The 24,100-nt window shown below is 35.3% G+C and overlaps 2 protein-coding genes and 1 long non-coding RNA gene across 9 annotated transcripts in view; 2 read left to right on the forward strand and 1 right to left on the reverse strand.

The window, feature by feature from the left end:
* LOC141387456 (uncharacterized) overlaps window positions 1–22,522 on the reverse strand; it is a 102,450-nt gene extending 79,928 nt beyond the window's left edge. The window contains exon 1 of the long non-coding RNA XR_012408564.1: window positions 22,268–22,522. This is a non-coding gene — a long non-coding RNA (uncharacterized lncRNA). The remainder of the gene's footprint in view (window positions 1–22,267) is intronic.
* The window catches only part of LOC141387454 (persulfide dioxygenase ETHE1, mitochondrial), a 48,371-nt gene that overhangs the window by 22,033 nt on the left and 2,238 nt on the right, over window positions 1–24,100 (forward strand). Inside the window, exons 2-6 of one of the 5 annotated variants that reach the window (XM_073957187.1) lie at window positions 8,321–8,414; window positions 9,592–9,817; window positions 21,838–22,013; window positions 22,529–22,809; window positions 22,897–23,041. In XM_073957187.1, coding sequence (XP_073813288.1) covers window positions 22,576–22,809; window positions 22,897–23,041 — 379 coding nt within the window. In that variant the 5' untranslated portion in view covers window positions 8,321–8,414; window positions 9,592–9,817; window positions 21,838–22,013; window positions 22,529–22,575. Of the gene's footprint in view, window positions 1–7,664; window positions 7,703–8,320; window positions 8,415–9,591; window positions 9,818–21,837; window positions 22,014–22,528; window positions 22,810–22,896; window positions 23,042–24,100 lie in introns of those variants that run through there. The other 4 variants (XM_073957188.1, XM_073957186.1, XM_073957189.1 and 1 more) reach the window with 4 other exon arrangements.
* Window positions 1–24,100, forward strand: part of sprt (PDZ domain-containing protein sprite) — a 49,856-nt gene that overhangs the window by 20,926 nt on the left and 4,830 nt on the right. Inside the window, exons 1-2 of one of the 3 annotated variants that reach the window (XM_073957183.1) lie at window positions 7,564–7,702; window positions 8,321–8,414. In XM_073957183.1, the coding sequence (XP_073813284.1) occupies window positions 7,665–7,702; window positions 8,321–8,414 (132 nt within the window). In that variant the 5' untranslated portion in view covers window positions 7,564–7,664. The other 2 variants (XM_073957182.1, XM_073957184.1) reach the window with 2 other exon arrangements.

A 24,100-nucleotide genomic window follows, 5' to 3' on the forward strand; every position in this document is an offset into this window, starting at 1 on the left:
AAATATATATGTATTATTGTTCCAACAAAATCGACACCTCTCTCTATCCTCCTAATGTTGTTTATAGTCTTTGTGGCCTTGTTACGCCGCTTTAATTTTATTCTCCATGCTTTTCTTGATAGCGATATACTTGCAATATAACGAGGATAATGTTTTTTGTGGGCAGTGTTGTGCTGACCTACCAGGGGAATAATTAGGTCCACTATGATATCTGCCCCACAGACACCATCAAATTAACACTGGGAACTCACAAAACTTCTTTTATTAGCAACAAAAATGATATTTCTTATTGGAATTAGAGATCTGTTTGTCGGATACTTAGGTCCGCCACCCCTGTTATTGTTGTTTGGTGTACACTGTACACTCAAAGCCTTATTTACTTACACAACATATGTTTATTATGGTAATGACATTTTACAACCTCGTATCCCTGTATCATAATTACATATATAAGGTGATACAATTAAAAATCTCATGCACAAATTGATTTAAAACAAATAATAAGAAGAAAATCGTTTCAAAGTGGTTTGTACTTTACCTTTTTCAATATTTATATGAAATAAATTATATTTTAGTCGTTCGTGCAACAGATATTATGTCTATGAGAATTATATGCAACCAGTTTCAAATAAAAAAATGGTTTCATGGGATGACAATTTCGGCCATTTTACGAAATTATAACAATTCTAGAGAATTGTTCATCAAATTTGTGTAGAAGATAATTTTTTCAATAGAATCTCCTTAGGTCATATAGCTCGATTAATTAAAATCTCGCAAATAATGGCCTTTGCCCTAAAAAGGCAAAACGTAAAAATAAATTTTTTAAGCTCCCTTAAAAATGGAAAGTTTGCAAGTTTTTTACATTCTGAAACTAATGTATCAATGCAATGTAACGATTGCCACGGTATTTTCATAATTATTCACAAATCGTTTGCAACGAAACCCTGAAGGGGTTAAGCGTTCATGCATAACTTATTTCGGGTGACAGGTAGAATACCAACAACAACAGCAACAACAACGAAATAATCATAGTTTAGAATATAGAATTTTAATTATTTTTAATATGTGATGATGATCTCAGTTGGTGTTATTGTGTATGAATATTAAGGTAACAAATAAAAATAAAACACGAATGATACGAACGAGAACGAATAACATTTCAAAAACAAACCATACAAAATAATATTGACATCTTCATTCATGTTCATTGTGTACTGATGATGATGATGATGATGCGATGCTGTTGCATTTGAATGTAGGCAATCAAATATAGTCATCATTTAGCTGCTGTTCGGGATATGGAGAAACGTACAACGTTCTTTGAAAATGTTCTAATACAGTAAAACACAATTAAAAACATCACGATTTATTGCGAACATGGGTTGCATCTATTTATAGAGACCATTTGGAATTTCAATTTGGCTATATTCTCTAACAATGCTGGACTGTTGTTGGGTTATCACGAATGGTGGGTGTCTGTTGACGCTTCCATTTCTTCGAAGACGATATTGGCAAAAATACAAAGAGCAAAATAGAAACTGAGAAGCATCCCATACCATAACTGATACTCCTCCATGCATGATAATTGATTCTTCACAATGTTAACAAAAGAAGGTGGCGGTGTTGGTGCTTGCGGCATTGTATAATGGTCCCTCCTCCATCCACAACAATGCCACAATTATAAAGTTTGAATGAATGGCACGATTATTTTGAATTGTTTTCGATAATTGTGTCACCATCGCCCAAACATAGCAACGCAAATTGACAGAGAAAATGAAGAACACACAATGTGTCTTTCTTTATAACTGAGAAGAATGACTCACATTCTATTCTTATGTTCTTGTTGTTGTTTCTTTTTTCGGATACAGGTGAAATTTGTTACTATTTTGGCCAAAAAGAATGTCTTAATTGTTTTTGTTGCTACCTTCTTGTTTGTCTAGTTGTCATCTTTTCAAAGACATCCATCTCAAGACCTCTTAAAGTCTATGTGTGGTTGACAGTTTTGATGTTCGTTCGCCAGCGAAATCGTCAGCCTCTTTAGCTCAGTCTTGTAAACCAAGGGTCGTGAGTTCAATCCCCACAGGAGGCAAGCATTAAAATAATTTTTTTTTTCGTAGAGGGATTTCATAAATATTCCCCCATTAGGTGCTGATGTGGGGTATTTCCCACTTTGTTCGCAGCATATTGTTGATGCTAAAACCACTTGTACAACCTTAATGGTGGTAATTAAAAAAACTTAGCCTTTGTTGTTGTTGCTTTAATTGGGCTGAAACTAAAGCCACAACAGCAGCAACAACTTCGATGTCCATTAAATCTAATATTTCATATTTTTATTTTTAAACGGAGGTTTGTCAAGAAAATGACCTTAATTTGTTTGTAAAGTAGAAATTAGAAACACACAGACTAGACCACCACCAACCAGCACTAATCAGCGATCCCCGCTAACCAGCCAGCCAGCAGCAGCAGTACAAAATAAACCTTGTAAATCCGTTGACTTTGAACTGCAGCCAGCAGCCGCAGCTATCTTTATTACGGTTTTTGTGGTTGTCGTCATTTGCGATTATTGTTGTCATCGTCCCATAAGCCTAAGTGGAGTTTTATGAGGTTTTATTGCTCCACTAAAAACAACAACAACATCTTATATCCATAACAAGAAGATGAGTTACAGTTAAATGGAGGGAATAAATACCTAAGTGGATCACTTAATGCTTCATAAATGGATCATTAAACTTCGAATGCCAAATTTGGAGGGGAAAGTAAAAGTTTGTTTCTTTTATGACAATATTTAGTTGGTAAAAATCGATTACAAGAAGCTCTTAATTTGTGAAGTCGCGAGAATGAAGAAGTCTTAAATTCTTGAAATTATGGAATGGTAATGAGGAGGAAGATTTTAAACATTTGTATACAACAAAAATAATGTTGTACTTTCGTTTATATTTTAGCTCAACATTAAGAAAAATTATAAAACAAAAATTAAAAATTGTTTGTTTTGTTTTTGCAAACAACTATCAGCACGTATCAACTAAGAACTCATCGAATTCTGTAAGTTGAAAAACATCACTACAGTTGCCTGTGAGTGAGTGTTGTTGGAACTTATTTCAAATTCCCCTGCGCATGCCATCCGCTATTTTTTGTTTGTTTTGTTTTGGTTGAAGTTTTAATCTCATTTAATTGTATTTAAGTCTGGAGTATTACCCCAATGGCTTAAACTTTATTCATTACTTTATGTTACAGAGAGTAATGTTTTTCAAAACGAACTGACAGTGTTGTAAAATTTTACTGATCGCTACAGCATTTTCTTTAGACCCATTCCGGGACTTGCTGTTTTCAAGCAAAATCCTGAAGACCTGAGAAAAAAGTCTGAATTATTAATCTGAACTTGTATATCTCAAAAATGGTAAAACCTACGAACATGTTATGCAGGTCAATCTTGTATGGAATTTTCACTGCTACAACATTTTCTTAGGTCCCATATCGATAGGTTTTGCGGTTTCCTAGCAAAACCTTGAAAACCTAAAAAGCCCTAAAAATGCTGACTTGAATCGCGATTTATTTAAAAAACGCTCCGGCGATTTTTTTTTTATTTTTCTCAACTATGGACATTGCTGTTTCAAAATCCGTAAAAGCTTCCCAGGTGTAAGCGGTTTTCAATTACAGTTAGTTAAGGCACAACATATATGACATTGCTTTATATGGTAGCGACACAGTCAATGCATTGTCCCAATTTGAACTTTTATGTCTCAATAACGGTAAAACCTACGTTATTATCATTAAGGTCAATCTTGTAGAGAATTTTCATAGTTACAACATTTTCTTTAGTCCCATTTCGATAGGACTTGCGGTTTCCAAGCAAAATCTTGAAAACCTAAAAAGTCCTAAAAATGCCGACTTGAATCGCGATTTCTCTTGTTTTTGGATTTTTTTTTTTAAATGGACATTGCTGTTTCAAAATACGTAAAAGCTTCCCAGGTGTAAGTAATTTTCATTTAATGATAGTTAAGGCGCACGGTACATGACATTGTTAAGTTGCTCCAAGAGCACCGTGTATATCGTTGTAAACAGAATCTCGAGGATTACCTTCGATACAAACTTCAAAGCAATCGCTGAACAGCCCTTAAACTGGACTTGAGCGTGAGAGATACCGGAAGAATTAATTAAAGAATTAAAGAGTACGAGTTTTAAAAGAAGTTTACTCTCCAGTCTTTTGTTTTACTTGCGAGTACTCCTGGTTTAAAAATAAGAGTGGGAGTGAAAATATTCAAAATAGAGTACGAGTTTACTCGAAGAGTAAAATCGAGTAGGAAAAATGTATTTATTTTTTGACCGTTTGTGTGTGGTCGGAAGTTCGGGGGAGGTTAGTCGGAAGTTCGGTGGAGGGTGGTCGGAAGTTCGGAGGACGGGGGTCGGAAGTTCGGGGGAGGGTAGTTGGAAGTTCGGAGGAGGCGGCTCGGAGAAGGGTGGTCGGAAGTTCGGGGGAGGGTAGTCGGAAGTTCGGAGGAGGGTGCTCGGAAGTTCGGAGGGGGCTCAGAAATTCGGAGGAGGGTGGTCGGAGGTTCGGAGGAAGGTGGTCGGATGTTCGGAGGAGTGTGGTCGGAGTTTCGGAGGAAGGTGGTCGGAAGTTCGGAGGAGGGTGGTCGGAGGTTCGGAGGAGGGTGGTCGGAAGTTCGGAGGAGTGTGCTCGGAGGTTCGGAGGATGGCGGTCGGAAGTCGGAGGAGGGTGCTCGGAGGTTCGGAAGTTCCGAGCACCCTCTTCTGAACCTCCGACAACCCTCCTCGGAATTTCCGAACCTCCGACAACCCTCCTCCAAACTTCCGAACCTCCTACCTGCCACATTTTTCCTACTCGATTTTACTTTTCGAGTAAACTCGTACACTATTTCGAGCATTTTCACTCCCACTCTTTTTTTCTTGCAAAACGTTTACTCTTCTAGTACTCGTACTCGCTTTTCACTCGCGAGTAAAAACGAGCAAGTCTGAAATATGCATCGCGAGTGACGAGTAAAATTAGAGTATATTCTATTTATTTTTCTACTCGCGCGAGTACTCCCGCTCGAACTCGCTCAAATTTCAATCGCGAGTTGAATTCGAGCGAGTATTTCGAAGCTCTGGGTCCATCTTAAAACTTGATTAAAGTTTCAGTTACTCCTTTGAATAGTTATCATGGCCATCAGCTATTTTAGTTGCTCACCGTAGGACTTTTTAGAGCATTTGGAAAATTATGTCAAGAAGCACGGACTTGCCCAAGAAAAAACATTATATCGCTGTCAATAGGACCACAAGGTGTAAAGATTTCAAAAACAATCCTCAAACAGCCCTTAAACTGCATTTAAGCGAAAAAATTGAAACTTTTACGAGGAAGGTATACGAAGGTGTTGTCCGACATACACCTTCTTATAATTTGATGTACGCTTGGAAGAAAACTATATCAATCACTTTATCGATATCAACGGGTGGGTCTTCAGATATTTTGGGCCATTACCTCAGGAAATATGGAGTAATAGGGACCGCAAGGTCATCCCGGTAAAAAAGAGAAGTAGTGAACCGATATAGTTCATGTTCGGATTTGATATATTCATGTCTGGCAGAAATAATGCGACATAAAATTTTGGACCAAACGGTTAGTCCTTTCGGAATTTATCTTCCAATTTTAAAATTTTAGCAAACAAAAAATATTTTTATGCAGTAGTGGACCGATATGGACCTTGATGGTGTATGGAACTTGATACACGTTACGAAGAAATTTAACGATGTCCAAAGTTTCGACCAAATTGGATACATACTTTCTAAGTTATCATGCTGATCAGTCATTTTTCGGCAGGTTGGGGTCATTACCTCAAGAAACATGGACTTGCTCCCAAAAATATACCGTTGTAATTTCCAAACGTTCCGAGACATGTCCTTAAACTGCACTTTTGTGAAAATTTTTTGAAATATTGTGTGGAGTTACCCAAGGGAGTGAATCGACACAGTCCATATTGGAATCTGTTCTGTGTCTGAAATTTCTTCGACGATGTGCAAATCGGTTCGTCTCTTTTAGAGTTATTTTGCGTTCTATTGTAAACAAAAAATGTTGAACATTTGAGGGGATGCACCCGAAGATGTTCCACTCGTCTTCAAATTTGTATCTAAGTTTGGACAAACGTGTAAAATAAATAATAAAATAAATAAATATGGACCAAATCGGTTGATACGTTCGAGAGTTATAGTTATCGTGTGTCACTGAGACTGACTGTCTGAAACGGAATTTATTCATACACGGGGTTCAATACGATTATTCCGATTAAACACATGTTGGACGTATCAAAGTGTATATAGTAGGGCAATCTGAAAGCGTTAAAAACCCCATGTTTTGGAGGTGTCTCAATTGGAGTGGAAAAGTGCTTCAATAACACTGTGAACAGAAAGTTTGGGGCAGAGATAATTCCTTTTGGAGATGAAAGCCCTTGGTGAGTATATTAAGAACCCCGAAGGGCAGATCCGCCGTGAGTCGAACTTCCGCATTATGAAGTGATGAAGTTTTTGCTAGAGACCCTGTTAGCCATCAGGAATTAGAGTTATATCTTTGTTCACTGTTGCTTCAGCTTATTTTTGAGATTACATGTCTTCAGTCAAATCGAGTGAGGATTATTTTCGGAGAGCACTTCGACCTTCTAACTCGCTTCCTTCAATGTCCTTTTCGTCCTTTATTTTTAGAGCCGCTATAAAAGTACCACAATATGAACATTTCGAAGGTGAAAAACGTCATCTTGTGGTACTTTTATAGCGGCTCTTAAAATAAAGGACGAAAAGGACATTGAAGGAAGCGAGTTAGAAGGTCGAAGTGCTCTTTTTGTAGTTTCCCTCGTAATAAAACATTTTGGACTATCCTGAATTATTCATTATTTTTTCATAAGGAGTGTTGAAAGTACGTTTGACTTTTCTTGCACATCTGTATGTTAAAGGTATCTCTATAACGAAATACTGTGTTAATGAATTATAAGATATTCAACAGATTTCTACAATGTATGACGAATATACTAATTTTGCTTAATATGACATTTGATCAGGGTAGACAGCTAAATCACTGGCAATGTTGGTTGGATGAGTGGACATTTAATTGAGGATAATTACCCACATTGAATTTGCACATTTAGATTCCAAAACGTATGTGGTTTAAGTTCAGTTCCAGCAATTATAATAATTTATACCTTAGAAAATAATTAGAAAAATAATAGAACCCTCCCTCCAACTGTGTTGAATTAAATTCATAGGAAAAATTCTCCAATTTTAAGCTGGATCCCGTCGTATGCTTTGAGAAACAACTAAGTTGAACTTTTAATTTAGTTCAAGACAATTTACCACAGCCATCACTTGAGAAATGCTTGGCGGTTGTTACAGTTCAGTGGCTTAGAACGATCCAAAATAATGGAAGAAATCCCACAATAAGTTTTCTATATAAACAAAAAATAACTGATGATGAAGATAAACGTGAAACAAAAACGTCTAAAAGACCCTTCAACAGTCATAAATTAATTCAAAGTGAAGAAAAACCATAAACAAGGAGGAGAAAAGAAAAAGCAAACCTAAAAACCGAAGTAGTGGCTGCTTGGTTGGCATGGCATATTTAGTGAATTGCAATGCTAAGCAGGGGAGTTGAGTTGTTACTCATACGTATGTGATGTGTGATGGGAAATGAACTTTCTTTGTTGGCCATAGGCTGTAGGTAAGAAGTGAAGTGACAAAGGGGAGTGAGAGAGCAGTGATGAGAAAAGAAATATGTTTTGTGAATAAGGAAACAAATGTTGCAGTTCAAGCCATATTCCTGCATTTTAGCCAACCAGATTGTGGGAATAATTTTCCTGAAATGTGAGAATAATGCCAATGAACGAATGTGGATGCCATCCATAACCAAAAACAAGGCAAACTAGACAACCTGGTGTGGATGGTGGTGGAATTATATAAATGGTTGAAGAAGTTTAGATCACTAAAACGGCATTCGGATAATTTAGTTCGCACTTGTCTTCGATATCTACAAACACTCATACACATTAATATTTTTATTGTTGCATTATTATGTAATTATCTGCGCATGACAATAAATAACAAGACAATGATCTAGTTTTAGTTCTGCAAGAATTACCATTACCAATTTGTAATTTAAGAGCTGTGATCATGGTCCCCGTGACTACTTGGCTTGGCGGCTTGTTTTTCGTAGTTGTCGGTCGGTCAGCCGGCCTATTGCATAACATTCAAGTGTACTCGTTTATGATTTGCCTAGTCTTTGGGCCTTGTAATAATTTTTGTAATATTTATTTTGTTCTTCTTTTTCTTTGTTTTGTAGATTTCTTGATCCGACAATGGACAGTGGCAGTGTGGTTAGTGAACCAATATCGGATGCACACCGTGCATTTGCTAAACAAAAATCAGCTTCCATGGTAAGTTGTGGTTTTTTGAAATGTGTGGTTATTTTTATACCCTCCACCATAGGATGGGGGTATATTAAGTTTGTCACTACGTTTGTAACTACTCGAAATAATCATTGTAGACCCCACAAAGTATATATATTCTTGATCAGCGTGCAATTCTACATCGATATAGCCATGTCCGTCCGTCTGTCTGTCCGTCTGTGGAAATCACTCTAGCGTCCGAACGGATTGACGTAGGTTGATGAAATTTTGGGAAAATATGTTATATTTACGTAGGACTTTTGGTATTGAAAGCGGGCTATGTAGGTCCACGCTTTCGTATAGCCCCCATACAAAATGACGCGTGACGCGTCGTCGCTTTAAGGAATTTTTAAGATATTTGGCCCATTTTACCACCGAATTGGTTGTAATTTGGTACTTTGTGTCTCCAGAGGCCAAAAAATATTTCTACCAAAGTTGGGTTATATAGGTCCACGTTTTGGTATAGCCCCCATATAAGGCCCCATATAAAGTACGCGTCATTTTAACATATTTTGAATGTATTAGACCCATTTGACCACAGAATTGGTTGTAATTTGGTATTTTGTGTCTTCAGAGGCCAGAAAACATTCTTACCAAAGTTGGGTTATATAGGTCCACGTTTTGGTATAGTCCCCACATAAGACCCCTTATAAAGTACGCGTCATTTTAATATATTTTGAATGTATTAGACCCATTTGACCAAAGAATCGGTTGCAACTTTGTATTTTGTGTTTCCAGAGGCTAAGAAACATTTCTACCATAAAATGTTTATATAGGTCCACGTGTTGATATAGCCCCCATAAAACAAATCTCCCGATTTTCGATATTTTGAACGTTTTAGCCTCATTATCACACCGATATGGCTGAAATTTGGTATTTAGTCTTCTTTAGGCGTATAAAACTTTACCCCAGAAATTTGTAGGTATAGGTCCACGCCATCATATAGCCCCCATAGAACGGTACCTTCCGAATTTCGGTATTTTGAAGGTGTGGCCACATTAATCCGCCGAAACGGCTGAAATTTGTGGTGGAGGGTATAAAAAGTTCGGCCCGACCGAACTTAACGCTTTTCTTACTTGTTTTTTATTCTGAATGTTTTTTATTTTTCATTATTTTTTTTATTGTAATTAAAATTGATGGGAACGTAACCAACGCCAATTCCAAGACAGTTGGAACAAAATATGGGGTTTCAGTAAAATATATGTAATTGATGAAAATTACAACAAAATTGTGCCATATTCTGAAGCCTTTTGAGTGCAAAAAGATTCTAAAGTTAATTCACATCAAATAAAAAGAAAATCATATTAGAATTATATTCTTTCCTAAGTGCCTAGTCCAAAGTCCTTTGAGACTCACCGTTGAGCTTTGAAACAACAACCACATAAAAAAGTGTAAGTGATGCTCTATATCTCCGAAACACATACTTTAGCCACATTATCCTAGAGAAATGACACAAATTTTGTATTTAGTAGCCTCCCTTGGTATCTTAAATGTTCCTGCTGAGAGTTGTCGTTAGAGGTCCATTTTTATATAGCCTCCAATAGATTTTTTTGGAATTTTAAAGGTAAAAGCCAAATTAACAGACCGAAATGGCTAAATTCTGGTTTTAATATAATTTATGGTAAAGGGTATAAAAATTTCGACCCGTCCGTACCATGATTTCCACGATTTTACCATATTGTAACGTTTCCATTGCCAATTTTCCTAGCCTAAAATTAGCACAAAGAAAAAAATGCCTCATCTATCTGGTCTAATATAATATGTTGTAAAGAAGGAGGTTTACAGCCGAAATAACAAGAGGATAGCATTAAAGAGCATAAGAACTTTCCGGCAAATTGTTAAGCACATTCCACGAAAACTTTGTCAGCAATTTAGCAAAGGTAGGAACTGAAAATGAAATGAAACAGAAATAGTTTTTGGGGATGATCCTTCCAACACTTTTATACCCTCAGCCTACAGGCCAACGAGTTTATATACACTTTGATACGATACAACATGTTCCTCATCGAAATAATGGTTTTAGACCCCACCTAGCAAAAAAATCCTTACTAAATAATGGGTTTTTGTAGTACTTTTTGGAAGTGGTAACTACTTACAAAACCCCCTACTAAGCCATTATTTTAACAGGGGCATGCAGCACTGTTTTACTAGTTATTCTGTGGCCACTAAAAGTTGAAAAATAAGCTAAAAATTTTCTATTTTTAGAACAGTTAAGGTGGATTTTTTCTATTTCAACACATCACATATTTTAATTTTATTTTATTTCGCTCTTTGCTGAATTTGATCATGCGAACTTCAAAAACAACCCGCGTGCCGACTTTGAGCGTTGAACACACAACCCTAGGATTTGTCTTCGGACACACACGCTCTGTTCCACCGTATTCACAACTTAGTAAGGAGTAATATAAGAACTTAGTTTTGTTTACATTACTTTGTAATGGTTTACATAATGGCTAAAGAATCCGAATCTTTGCTGTACAAAAACGTATGGACGAAATCCGTTTTAAAAACATTAGAGTCGATTTAGACCTGTCCGTCCGTCTGGCGCACAACAACTCCAGAACGGATCAACCGATTTGATTCAAACTTTGCAACTTACAATATTTTGCCCAAACTTAGATCAAGTTGGAAGAAGTGTCATATCACGCCTTCGGACATATTCCATTCAAAAGTCTAAATTGTTCACAAAAATGGGGCGTACTGTAACTCTCAAAAGGAATAGCTGACGACTTGGTCCAAAATTTGCATATTGTAATACTTCTTCCAGCATAGATCAGGGGCGAATATGGAACATATCACACACAATTTCAAATTTGTCGGAAAAGTGCTGTTTAATGACATGTATCCGATCGTGTTTATTTTTTTATTTTTATGACTGTACAATTTTTTTGGGGAATGTCCATCCTAGGGAATGCCCATTCGTTGGTAAGCCCATGACCAACTAAAATAGGTGGTTGGCGCCATAACTATCGAAAGGAATGAATTCCAAAATTAAATCCAGTTGCAAAATGGACTAGCCGATTTGGTCTATACTTTGCACAACGTGAAATTTCTACCAGACTTAGATGAGGTTCCAATATGGATTCAATCGATACACTCTTCGGGTACTTCCCACAAAAAATTTCAGAAAAGTTCAGTTTAGGACCTGCTCTCGAATCTCTTTTTGTTGTAGCAACTTGTATTCACTGCCCCCCATACGACGGTATAAGTTTCATTAGGGGCAAGTCCATACTTCCTGAGACAATGGTCTGAAAGTTGCAAAAAAAAAACCTATAACACCGGGTGTAGTGTTTGTATCTCAAGATAAATCTCAAACGGATCTTCCAATTCGGTCCAAAATTTGGCCTTCATAATATTTTGTTCAAATTTGGTTTAAGTTCGAAGATAAGCCATATCGGACCACTCTTTCAGGTACCTTCCCCACAAATGTTCAAAAATGTTCGGAAAAATTGTGCGCATGATAACTCTTGATGGGAGTGACCAATTTGGTCCATATGTTACACATCCCAATATAACTACCAGATATATACCAGGTTCAAATATCGCTGCCTCAATTACGGCAGTAAAAGTTTTTTCAGGGACAAGTCCATACTTCTTTAGAAAATAGCCCGAAAGGTGTAAACAAAACTCCTATGCGTTCGTACAAACTTTGGATCTCTAAATATTGGTGAAACTTAGTTTATGTTCAAATTTGGGACCTACCTGTCCAATCCTTGTGGTACCACCTACACAAATGTTCAACATTTTTGTTGTGGTTTGAGGATCCTTTGGACATTTTTACCTAAGGTTTTCCTAGTGGCCCTGTCTACAGCGATATTATGTTTTTCGTAGGCCAGTGTGATAAAAAAAGCCCTATCGATCGATATCCCCGTAAATTTTTGAGCTGTAATCCTAAACATACTTTTGTCGGTTCATACTTCCAAAATTTTGAAAACCCCCCTAAATAAATAAGTTTTTTTTTTTTTTGAAAATGTATTTCAATCCACACAGGCTGAGGGTATATCTCTGCCGGCAAAGCCGACTGATACTTATTTACTTGTTTAATAGCGGGTAAAAAAATGCACCTTGGAAACTTCCAAAACTTCTTTTGTCGCCTGCGAACATGTTATTTACGTTTAAAATTAGGGATCGTGGTACACTTAGGTCCACATCATTTGTAACTGTTAATTTTTTGGCACTGTCATATGCTGTGGTTATTTAGCTGTCGACTAAGCCAGTGACACGACATTTTATTTTGTTTGATATATTTTCGTTTTCAAACTAGTCATTATATATTTATTCGGAAAACTAAATATAATAATCCGCTTACTAAAATAAAAAAAAAAGCTGAATAGTTTTCTACACATATTTCGTATTGCGTAACCAAAATATCGTCACAAATGTCATCAAAGTTCATGTTCATAATTTTCTAAGCGTATCGTGAGTCTTGCAACATAATTACATACATAATGATGTTCATTTGTAAGCTAAAATAGCCAGGGTATAATTATGTTTTCTACGAACTAAAAAAAATTATATTTTATTTTTCATTATCATCCACAAATATGCGCGGAGTTTCCTCTATGGCAAAACGTTTGTTATATGATAAACGCTACGAATTAGCATTGCGAAGATTCTCACATTCTACAATTATTGAATTAGAATGACAACAAAGCCATGACATTGAAAAACCATCTCCCAACTATATATATTGTTGATGTCAGCATACATATTGTTAAATATGACATATAAATGGACCCACACTTTATGAATATAATGTTGATATGCCTACTATGACAAAAACCTATTGTGGGAGGGACAATATTGCATACAGAATCTGATAATATATTTACAATACCTATTTTGTTCTTGAAATATTGTTGGATCAACCATATTTCTTTCTCTTGTCTCTTGTCATTGAACTCAAATAGAATTAGGATGTAAACTTTCATATGAAAAGTACCCCTTTTGTCTCTCTGTTATTTATTTTTCTTTTCTTAAGTATTCTTAGTTCAGGTGGGTTATTTTGAGCGTGGTGTCATCTACGAGTATATTTATCTTTACGAATATAATCGAGCTATGACTACATTTTTTTCTCTTGATTTAGTCATTATTCTGTACAATTGAGTCTTCATGACGCCATATGTATATCATCACATTTTTTTTCAACCACAAACAGAGGGTGGTGTTATTTAATTTTAATGTTTTTGTTGTTGTATTATTTTTCCTTTACCTTACTTGATTTCCGGCCAATAATAATTATTTTGATTATTTCTTATAAATATTAATATAATTTTAATTTTTATTATTTTATTCGAATTTCGTATCAAGTCGTAACTCAAAAGGAAATCAACAAACAAAAACTCAACACCAACCAACAAAGTTAGGCACCACGCATCGCTAAGCAAAAAATCGCGATGATTTTATGAGAATTGTATACGCATACATTACGACCGTGCCGGTAGGTACTACACGGTTTGTAATTGCACGCATGCTCACCACCAAAAACAACATTAAGACTTCAAAACTTAATGAACTTCAGTTAGGAAGAAGAGGAGGCCCGTCACCTCACCACCACCCAACACAACTCACAGCAATTAAAATGAACTGTTTTGAACTCTTAGTCTATTTTTTGTTTTTGTTTGCCATCACAACGGCAAAAGCTTAATTGAAATCATTATGGTTGTTGTTGTTTTTGTTGTGTTTTTTCTTCTTCAAACAATAGACAATGAGTTTTACATTAATTACAATTTTTGTGAGTTTTCAGCAGTAAATCCCTCCACAAAACCAAATACAACAACAATAACAATGCAATCGAAATTCAAGAAGTTGAAAATAAAACATTTTGTTAATATTGCATGTGATGGTGTGTTGCTCATCTTCCCTCCCAAAACTCGTGCTAAAGGAATAATGTTGATGTTTGGTTTGATTGTTGGAGTTAATGTATCAGCGTTTGTTTTATGCCAAAAAAAAGATTCAAAACACCATTTATGGCGAAAGTAATTATTGAGGCATTAAAGAGTTATCATTCATTCATCCATCATTACGGCTTAAATTTGCAATAGAATGTCTGTCCGTCCGTCTGTCATAAATTAATCTTTTGTTTTGATGTGATGAGGTGGTGCTGAGGGAAGTCAAATGCTACGAATTAAACGATTGAACTTTCTTATTCCAAATTTATGCATGAATTTCTTGTTTTGCTGTTTTTTTTTATTAGCGGAGAAAATTGCTGGTGAGGGGTGCGATTTCTATTTTACGAAATTGCCAATTATTTCACCCGGAGTGCATCAGCGATAATGACTTTTTATGAGAAAATTTAACCTTTTGATATATCTCTGGTCTTCAAAATGATTCAAGAGAAATTGAAACAATTTAAAAAGGCTAATTTATTTAATATGTATATCAAACTGTTTATTTGATTTGATTTAATTATTAGCCTTTTTCTTTTGATTGATGAAAGTATTTTCGATTGATTGATGATAGACTAAAAGTGATAACTTAAAGGTCATCAAACGGGTTTTAATGAAATTGTTGTAATTTTCACGCTTACAATTATATCCATAAAATAAAAAATAATCTTGAAATTCAATTTAATATTTATTAAACTTCTCACTGATACCATTTTCTAATAGATTTTTTTAATGTTATTATATTTCGCTAAATTTATAAAAAAAAAAACAAAAATATACTGCATTTATGACCAATTGACATTGTAAAATTTTGCGCATTGGTGCATTTATAAAATCAGCCTATAAGTCAGCTTTTGTCGACAGAGATACGCCCTCAGTCGGTGAATATACAAAAAACACCATCACTCCTGTGGACCTAAATGTGCTGTGAACAGAACCCTAACTTTAAAAATAAATAGGATTTTCTTTTTTTAAGTCGTGTTTGTGGTAGGTGTCGTAAACAGCAGGACTACCAGGGTTTAAAATGCTAACGCCATATTAGCAAAAGCACCGAACTTTTGCAGCATTGCCTGCTAAAATTTCTTCGAAATATGTTTAGCAACAATGAACAACGGCAACACGTAGCAACAAATTTCACAAAAATATTGCTAGCGATGCTGATGCTATTTGATATTGTTGCTATAATAAAAAAGCATCAGACACGCATACTCATATTTTGCAGCACACATGATCAACACATATCAGACAAGAGAATAAGCAACAAAGTTTCAACGGCTTAGCCATGTTTTCAGCAAACAATTGTTTTTAAGATCAGGTTTACCAGTGTAATGCATTAAAAATCACGATATAATTAATTCCACTTTTTCGTTCAAAGGACATGTGAATTTTTGGTGAAGCCGTTCAGTATATATTTTTTATTTTTAAACAATAATAATTAGTATTCTTTAGGTTCTACCATATGATGGAGGCATTTTGACATTAAATTTCACCTTTTTATACCCTCCACCATAGAATGGGGTTATATTAAGTTTGTAACTACTCGAAATAATCATTGTAGACCCCACAAACTATATATATTCTTGATCAGCGTGCAATTCTACATCGATATAGCCATGTCCGTCCGTCTGTGGAAATCACTCTAGCGTCCGAACGGATTGACGTAGGTTGATGAAATTTTGGGAAAATATGTTATATTTACGTAGGACTTTTGGTATTGAAAGCGGGCTATGTAGGTTCATGCTTTCGTATAGCCCCCATACAAAATGACGCGTGACGCGTCGTCGTTTTAAGGAATTTTTAAGATATTTGGCCCATTTTACCACCGAATTGGTTGTAATTTGGTACTTTGTGTCTCCAGAAGTTGTCAATTCGCAGCGACGAATGGTCAGCCGACTGCTAAATATGCAGCGTTGTTGTCGATTATGTCTAACGAAAAGAAGATTAGGCGTAAAAAACGAAATAAGCTAAAATGTACAAAAATAAATATGCGTTCGATTGCTTATTTAGCCGTGTGTGTGGATATTGTGTAGCAGTTGAAATGTACAGCTAATGCTAATGGTTTTAGATACTGGCTTTTAAACCCTGGGACTACTTATTCCACTGACAGACCCAACCAACATAGTCGACACAGAACAAACTTTTGTGCGAGTGATGTATGGGGGAATGACTCTTAATACTGGGTTTCGGGACGCATATCTCAGGAAGGATTGTCTTCTTTTAGCAAAAATATAAATGTTGTAATCATGATCCACCATTACAAATTACACAGGATCCAAAAAGTGGCCTTAAACTTGTTTAAAGCGCTCCTGAAGAAATGCACAGCCTTGGTTCTCCATGAAACTGGAGATCAAACCGTCGAATTTTGTACAGCCCTTAGGTCATTATGTCCGGAAGCATAGACTTGCCCACGAAAAAATACATCGTCATAATGAAAATCATAAGGACTACTTCGATGAAAGTCTCAAATCAATCCTCGAAAATGTTGAACTTTTATGGAGTAAGGTACAGGAAATACACAGAAAGAAAAATGTTTAATTGATTTTGAACTAACGTAGAGCTTCATTGAATAAATGAAAGGTTTCATTAAATAGCAATAATAAGTTTCTTCATTATTCCAATGAAATTTCCTCAATTATGCGATGATACTTCTTTATTTATTAAATTAAGTAGTTAGAAGTTTCAATTTTATTATTGCTATGAAATTTTCACATTAATGCTATGAAACAATAATGAAAGTTATTTTATGAAATTTCTTCATTAATACAATGAAGTCGTACGTTGGTTCAAAATCAATGACAGATTTCATTGATACAACGTAATTTTCTTTCAGTGTAGTATTTGATATACAGTATCGGCCAAAACTAAAGCACCCCCTCAGTACATTTTTTTAAAATTATATTTTACTAGCGGACCCGGCGAACTTCGTCTCGCTATTAAGGAATAAAATTTCATACAAAAACTCAATTTTCGATTTTTCCAATTTTCCGACTTTTCCAGAGGGATTTTCCAAAATTTTCTTCCGCAAAGACCTTCTCCTCGAAAATGCGAATAACTGACAAAAAATTTTACAGAAATCGGCCTAGCTGTTCTCATTTTATGAATTACTATACATTTTTTACACCATTTTTATATATATAGATTTTAAGAAAACAAGGTAATAAATTTATTTTTTATTTTTCTTTTTATTTATTTATATCATTATTATTGGAAAACACAAAAATAAGGAATTCAGAATTTAATAAACAAAAGTTAAAATTAAACAAACACTTTTAGGTCGCAAATATAAGCGGACAAAACTAAAGCACCCCCCAATTTGAGGTATCATTTAAAAAATCATATCATTTAAAAAAATGTACTGAGTAGAGTTGGGCCATCTAGTTCCTAGGTCCTGGTACTAGTTCCAAAGCGTATGAGTAACATCATTAAATATAACGTGTGATAGTAAGTATACGCAGTTTGTTCAAAGAAAAAAGGTGGGCCATTGGAACTGCTAAGTGAACGAGATAGTTCCATATAGTTCCTTTGGCACAACTCTAGTACTGAGGGGTGCTTTAGTTTTGGCCGACACTGTACACCATTTTCACATGTCATTCGAATAATTTAAGTTTTATTTTGCCGAACATTGGTGGTGTCGTTTTTTATTGGGATAGCTAACACAATTTTGTCTTTTCAAAATAGTCTGGCTTAATCCCGTTGTTGTTGTTTTATTATTTTAAAACAACTAATTTATTAGTGGAAAAAGATTGGCATTGTTCGCCAAGGGGTAAGGCAAGGAAGACTAGTTTCGATCCACGCCACTGGATCTCATCAGTTCCCTTGTTTCTTGTTTGTGGATATTCTCCACCGAAGTTATTTTTCAATAACTTCTTCAACAAGAAACTTTTTCTACCCAAACTTCAATCGTCAGCTCGAAGTATAAAGGTGAACAAAGAAAAAACGTCAATGAGAAGTTTTTCTTTGGCAACCTAACACAACTCCGACGAAAGTGTTTACGAAACAAACCAAACCTTTTCCCACTGCTATGTGTCGTCGAATTTCGGCGAATGCACATAACAAAATGGCGTTGGTAGCTTGTCGCAGCCAACCATACAAACGGTGCTAGTGTTTCTCAAATCGAACATTGGTGGCGTCGTTTTTATTGGGATAGCTAAATACAATTTTGTCTTTTCAAAATAGTCTGGCTTAATCCCATTGTTGTTGTTTAATTATTAAAAAAAAATTTCCTTTTTAGTCGAAGATCATTTTTAGTATTATTTTTTTAATTAATATCTCATTGGAAATCGAGCTTAAAGATCAATAAAGCATCTGAAAAAGGAAAGCCGACGACTCGAACCCACACACCCACCACTATGTGACATGACATGTTTCGACTTTGGTAAAGATGGCTCCTCAGACATTCGTGTGTGGGACGGCTTCGCTATCATCTAACTTTTACTCATTCAAATGCAGTTTTTTTACATCCGATATGTCTGAGGAACCTTCTTTACCAAAGGCGAAACATGTCGGGGGTTATCATGAATGAAATTTCCCCGTCAGTTTTGTCTTTCCGCCGATGCAACTTAAGGGAGAAAGTGAAAAAATTCACGGGGAATTGCCGCTCATGATAACCCCCGTAATGTCACATAGTGGTGGGTGTGTGGGTTCAGTTTTAATTCGAAACATTTCATTTGTAATTTGATAATTCCAATTGGATTTCGAAATTTTTCGTTTTTAATTTGAGAATTCTAATTGAAATTCAATTTTTTCATTTATAATTATAATTTTTTTATTTGTAATTCGATTTTTTATTTGTAATATAATTTATTTTAATATTCTAATTATTACATTTAAAACTGGAATTATTCCATTTGAAATTCTACACAATGAATTCAAAAAAGTTTTTCTTGCACTGGTTTTTTATCATTTGTTTTTTTTTTTTAAATTACAAATAAAATGTTTCGAATAAGAAATGTTTCGAATTTCCAATGAAAAAATTCAAATTACAAATGGAAAAAATTGAATTACAACTGAAAAATTCAAAATATAAATCAAATAATTCGAATTTATATTAGAATTCTCAAATTACAAGTGAAATGAAATAATCAAACTACAACTGAAATTCTTTGAATTACATGTGAAAATGGCGTCCGCAAGACATTTTTGTTAGTCATCGTAGGGTTTTTTTTATGTTTTTGGACTATTATCTCAGGAATCATAGACTTGCCCGCGAAATACATTATATCGCTGTAAACAGAAGCACAAGGATTGCTTTTGGTAAACATTTCACAACGATCCTCGAAGAGACCTTAAACTGCAGTTAACAATAATGTTGAAGGTTTGTGAGGGAACTACTCAAAGGTGTTATCCGATATAGACCTTCTTGGAGGAACTTTTTATACATTCGGAAGAAATTTTATTATGTGCAAATGTTCGTCCAAAAAGGATACTTAATTTGGAAGTTTTGGTGCTTTTCAGTCATTTTAATTGGTTCCGGCGAATATGCAATCTGCCTCAAACAACCCTTAATGTCCTTAAGTTGCACTTAATCGAAAATTTTTGAAAGAATTGAGCCGATATATTGTATTCCTTATTCGAACCTGATCTTTGTTTGGAAGAAATATTAGAAAAAACAAGTATTGAAGTGAATTCCAAAAATTCCGAAAATTGGGAGATATCGGGGCTATATGAGGGCCTTGACCTATACCGACAAATTTCAGGTGGAAAATTGTATACCCTTAACGAAGACTAACTATCAAATTTCAATCATTTCGGTGGGATATTGAGGTCACAACCTTAAAAATACCGAAAATCAGGTGGTACCGTTCTATGGGGCCTATATGAGGGCGTGGACCTATACCTACAAATTTCTGGGGGAAAGTTTTGTACCCCCAACGAAGACTAAATACCAAATTTCAGCCATTTCGATGGGATAATGAGGCTAAAACCTTCAAAATACCGAAAATCGGGAGGTATCATCCTATGGGGACTACACCAAAACGTGGACCTATGTAAACATTTTATGGTAGAAATGTTTCTTAGCCTCTGGAAATAGAAAGTTACAACCGATTCTGTGGTCAAATGGGACTAATACATTCAAAATATCGTAAAGTGGCGCGTACTATAACGGGGTGTTATATGGGGGCTATACCAAAACGTGGACCTATATAAACAAACTTTGGTAGAAATATTTTTTAGCCCCTGAAAACACATAATACCAAATTACAACCGATTCGGTGGTCTAAGGGGACAAATATCTTAAAAATTCCTTAAAATGACGACGCGTCACGCGTCACTTTGTATGGGGGATATACGATAACGTGGACCTACATAGCCCACTATCAATACCAAAAGTCCTACGTACATATAATAGATTTTACCAAAATTTCATCCACTTCAATCCGTTCGGACGCTAGAGTGATTTCCACAGACGGACCGATGGACGGACATGGCTATATCGATGTAGAATTGCACGCTGATCAAGAATATATATATAGTTTGTGGGGTCTACAATGATTATTTCCAGTAGTTACAAACGGAATGACAAACTCCCCATGATATGGTGGAGGGCATAAAAACAAATCAGGAACCAAATCGGTTACTTCCTTCGAGAGTTATTGTGCGCACAATTTTGGCGAATAGTTTTTTTTTTTCAACTTTTGTAAGAGAACATTCTTCAGACTAATCTATATATCTTTGGAGAAAATATTAACAGGTACAAAATTTGAAACAAATCCGTTCGAGAGCTATAGTGCGCACCAAACAGACAGACAGATCTTAGGCTTTCCTAAAAATCCTAAATATAAGGTTATGTTCTGGCCGGTACACCTCAAAATTAAAAAAGTTGCATTCTTTGTTACAAAATCCAAGTAAATTTTAATTCATGAAAATGTTTCTAAATGAAAATATTTTAAAATTAGATGGATTAGACAATTTTTCAATATATATGCACTTTTTCAAGGTTCTTTAAAATTCGACGCCTAAGCCTGGGGGAGGCCCGGGGACTAATTTCATAAAATTTTTTAATAAAATTCACGCTAGTGTGGTCCGGGACTTCATGCTAACAATGAAAAAGTTGCAGTACTCCATCAAAAACTACACATCAGATTCTGTAACCATTATTGGGTCGTCTGTATGTTTGTACTTTTTGCTAGAACTCTCGAAAAATTCACATTAACATTTTTGGACAAATCAAAAAAAAAAAGTATTTATTCTTTCTTCCACCATTCCAAGAATTTTTTGCGAACCATAAAAAACTGTTAGAGGAGGAATAAAAAAATTCCTCTATAAATTAAACGGATTTAAAATTAGAAATTCCAAACGTGTATTGTAGCGCCATAGAATCAGCATTCTATTATTCGGTGGTACATCTATCCATAATTACAAATGAAGATCACGTAACGTTTGACAAAAGTTCAAAGAGAATAAAGTAACAAAGCTTTATTTTAAATTAAGTATCAAAAGCTTTCTCACAAAGCTCTACGACATTTTTATTCACCACATCGCAAATCAGAGTTGATTTTTCAGCCCACCATAACTTGTTGTAGGTTTTGAGGAACAGCTGTTTTATCGTTACGTGTGTCCGTGTGGTGTGTCGGCAAAACATTATTAACATAGCCCCAAAGCAAAGCATAGATAGCATCGTAACCCACAAAGTGTTGAGCAGTGATTTGTAAACAGAAAATAGTAGTATTGAATCATATAGTGGAGTGAGTGGATACAGGTGAGTTTGTCGCTTCGTTTTAGAAGGAAAATAACAAACTATTAGCAGCTGTTTTTAAGTTTCTGTTTCTCTAAAATTGGCCAACTATTAAAGTGGTATATTCCGTCAAAAACAGAGTCACATTTGTTGAACATTTCACCGAAAACATAAACCAGAATTAAACAAAAATCAATCAATTTTTAATAAAACTATAATTCTAGTAATTACTAATTGTTTACACGCGCACAAACACATATACAACTTGGTCCCATTACCTCACCCTCTTGATTGTTGTGTTCCTTTTTGGGGTCTTTGCTCTGCAAAGAAGTTTTTGTTTTTTTTTGTTAATGAAGATAAGTTGACCGCCGACAACAGCCAATACAAAGTTTGAGCTCTATTGCTACTGTCTACTACAACAAGAACAAGCTGCTAATAGTACTAAAATGTTGTTCTCCTTCACTCCGCACCGCACCAATAAATAACGACGATTGCATGTTCCTCACTTGTTTCCATAACATTTCATTATTACTCTTTAGTACAAAGCTGTGTGAATAAAAAATAATAACAACAACCTTAGCCAATCATGAGAGTACCAAAGCTTAGTGTATTTTCCACCTTACGCCAGTCACTGTTAGCGCAATCCAAGAGTAATTCCATTAAAAGTATACGCGCTTTATCCACCATCCCCCTTAAAAGTAAAAATCTCTGTCCTCAACAAACTTTCGTAACACAAAAAACACAGTTTCGTTTACACCACTGTTCCGGAAACATGTTACCACCTCGTATCCCCTTCTCTGAAGATTTCTTCTTCCGTCAGGTAAGTGAAAATGATCTACTCTATCAACGATATTTTACGATTAATGGCGATTTGCCGCACGTCACTTCTTTGTTTGTTTTTTTTTAGCTCTTCGATACGGAAAGCAGTACCTATACCTATTTGTTGGCCGATTTGAATACCCATGAGGCCATCATCATTGACCCCGTTTTGGAACAGGCCAGACGTGATGCTCAATTGATCAAGGATTTGGGTTTCACTTTGAAATATGCCGGTAAGTAGTAATGGGATGATGAAGATTGTGAAATTCCTAGTTAACTGTTACTGCCTTCTTATCAAAAAGATTCCAGAATGTGGAGGAACTGGTCAACAAGTAATCAAAGATAATTGAGTGGGTTTTGATTATAATCAAGATTTTTGGAAAAATACAAAATTAGTCACGACTATGATAAAAGTTATGAAAGTGATAAAAGTAAGAAAGAGAATATGCAAGGGAAATTCAATCGCTTCATTTTAAATGGAATTAATCTCTCGTTCCCCTATTGACGCAATGCTTCTAAAATCTACATTGACGAAAAAGTTGATTGCAACGATTTGTGCTCTTAATAAAGACAGACACTCCATAAAATCGGGAGTTATATTCAAATCCAAACCCCCCAACTTAAAGCAGTTAGTTTTGCGTTTGTTATGTATTTTGCAATATGTTATGTTCTAGAGGCTTGGCATATCCATCTGTCTAGATTTCAGGAATCATCAGTTACTTAATTGGTGATAATTGATTTTGATTTCTCTTTTTACGCCTGACACAAATGTTGAAAAAATATACATTTTTAGCTTCCATAGTCATACATTATGTGACACAAAAATTAAGACTAAATATTCATTATCATAGTAACCCAAGCAGGAGTAATGCCCGCCCAACATGAATCTTGAGTAACAACACCATATACTAAAAGCACCACCGCTGGATTCAGAGGTTCCAAATTTTCATGTTCTTTGAACACCAAAAATGCTTAGAAATGAATTTCTGGTCACGCCGAATAGTGTATGTCGTATTCTTCTACTGACAAATGTCAGCAAATATTTACGATAAACCGGAAACCTAAAAAATCGATACAATGTTTGTCCCTCGAAGCACTTTCATCCTTGTAAACAAAATGACCGATTTCCTCTGAAAAGATTAGAAATAAAAGTTATGTATGAATAAACCGCAAAGCTGTAGACATTCTCAGGTGGCTTATTTTGAAGCCAAACGTAGATTAGACTCCTTCCAACCCCCTTGGTCTTCATCGTTAATCTACCGGACAGCGAGTTTTGACCTCTTTCCCTTGAG

The sequence above is a fragment of the Musca autumnalis genome, unplaced genomic scaffold, assembly GCF_047663935.1.
Source record: "Musca autumnalis isolate F117 unplaced genomic scaffold, ASM4766393v1 scaffold_5, whole genome shotgun sequence".
NCBI lineage: Eukaryota > Metazoa > Arthropoda > Insecta > Diptera > Muscidae > Musca > Musca autumnalis.